Source organism: Austrofundulus limnaeus, unplaced genomic scaffold (genome assembly GCF_001266775.1).
Source record: "Austrofundulus limnaeus strain Quisiro unplaced genomic scaffold, Austrofundulus_limnaeus-1.0 Scaffold994, whole genome shotgun sequence".
NCBI lineage: Eukaryota > Metazoa > Chordata > Actinopteri > Cyprinodontiformes > Rivulidae > Austrofundulus > Austrofundulus limnaeus.
In genome coordinates, this window is record NW_013953396.1 from 26,355 (window position 1) to 27,628 (window position 1,274).

At 34.8% G+C, this 1,274-nt stretch overlaps 1 protein-coding gene across 1 annotated transcript in view; it reads left to right on the top strand.

Annotated features, from left to right (window-relative positions):
* LOC106533660 (USP6 N-terminal-like protein) overlaps positions 1 to 1,062 on the top strand; it is a gene marked incomplete at its 5' end in the record, with an annotated part of 3,557 nt that extends 2,495 nt beyond the window's left edge. The window contains 1 exon segment of the mRNA XM_014030066.1: positions 6 to 1,062. Coding sequence (XP_013885520.1) covers positions 6 to 79 — 74 coding nt within the window.
* Positions 1,063 to 1,274: the final 212 nt, after the last annotated feature.

A 1,274-nucleotide genomic window follows, 5' to 3' on the forward strand; every position in this document is an offset into this window, starting at 1 on the left:
GCTCCCTCAGCTGTTCGGAGCGCCACACTACAGGCACGCACAGGAGGCATTCGCCTTGCAGGAGTCCATGCTGCTGTGATGCAACAACCACTGTAAAAACTGATGTGTAGTCATGACACTGTGATGAAGATGAGCAGTCCTGGCTTCATTCCAAACCTGGCTTTGTTTCTGCTCTGTTTTTTGTGAAGTACTGAATAGCTGAACTATAACTTTGCGGGACACACCAGCCTCTGATGTTTCTACTGATTGCTTTAAGGGAAAAAACTGAAGATATAATTTTATTTTTGGATGTAAATCAATAACAGTATATATATATAATCTTTTAGAGTTTGGACATGTACAGTGGAGTTTGGTGTTAATAATCTGAAATTGTTAGGGGAGTGTTCCCTATAAAAACAAAACTGATTTATTTTTTCATCTGTATTTTATTTTTTTTACTTACAAATAGGTATTTACATTACAGAACACTTCTGAATGTGATTTTTAAACAAATGCTAGAGCAGAGTTGAATGAGTTCATGTACGTTTTGATTTCATTTAAATTTTTAAGTACCCACTACCCATTGGTGCAAAAACTAGGTTGTTGTTTTTTGTTTTGTTTGTTTACAAGTTTGTTTTTAAGAAAATACACTGAACTTTTTTTTTACAATTCAGTCTGAGTCCGGATTAATGTGCAATGCATTTCTCTCAGAAATATTTTGAGGCCAGTGTAGTTTAGACAAATACAGAATGATATGAGGGCTACAGTACAAACGATATATATGTAACCATTGTTAACATAGTTACAGGATCCCAAGATGAATGTAAACATTTTGGTTTACTGTGCTTTATTTTTTTAACAGACACATTATCTAATACACCCCCACCTCCCAAAATAAACACACTACATGTAAGAAAGGTGGAGTCGCACATTTCTGTAATCATCCTTTATTTCTTGTACTCTGATTTTTAAATACTTATAAAGAAGTACAGCTGCTTACATTCCCTAACTTATATTTGCTTTCTGTTTACTAAACTGCAGTTCATTGTGACATTTTGCTTAATAAAATGAGGTGGGTAAAAATGGTTGTTATAGTCTCTCCTCCTCACGTATGATCACACAAGACATTATCTTAAGAGACCTCCTTTAGCCTGACATCAACTCTGAAATTAAAGACATGAACTAAATGTGTCATAATACAGCTGTAGCTGCACAGGACAACCAAGACGCATACTGTATGTTATGGACAATCCTCTCTGGTACACATCTTTTTACTATTTTTTCTTTCTTTATAC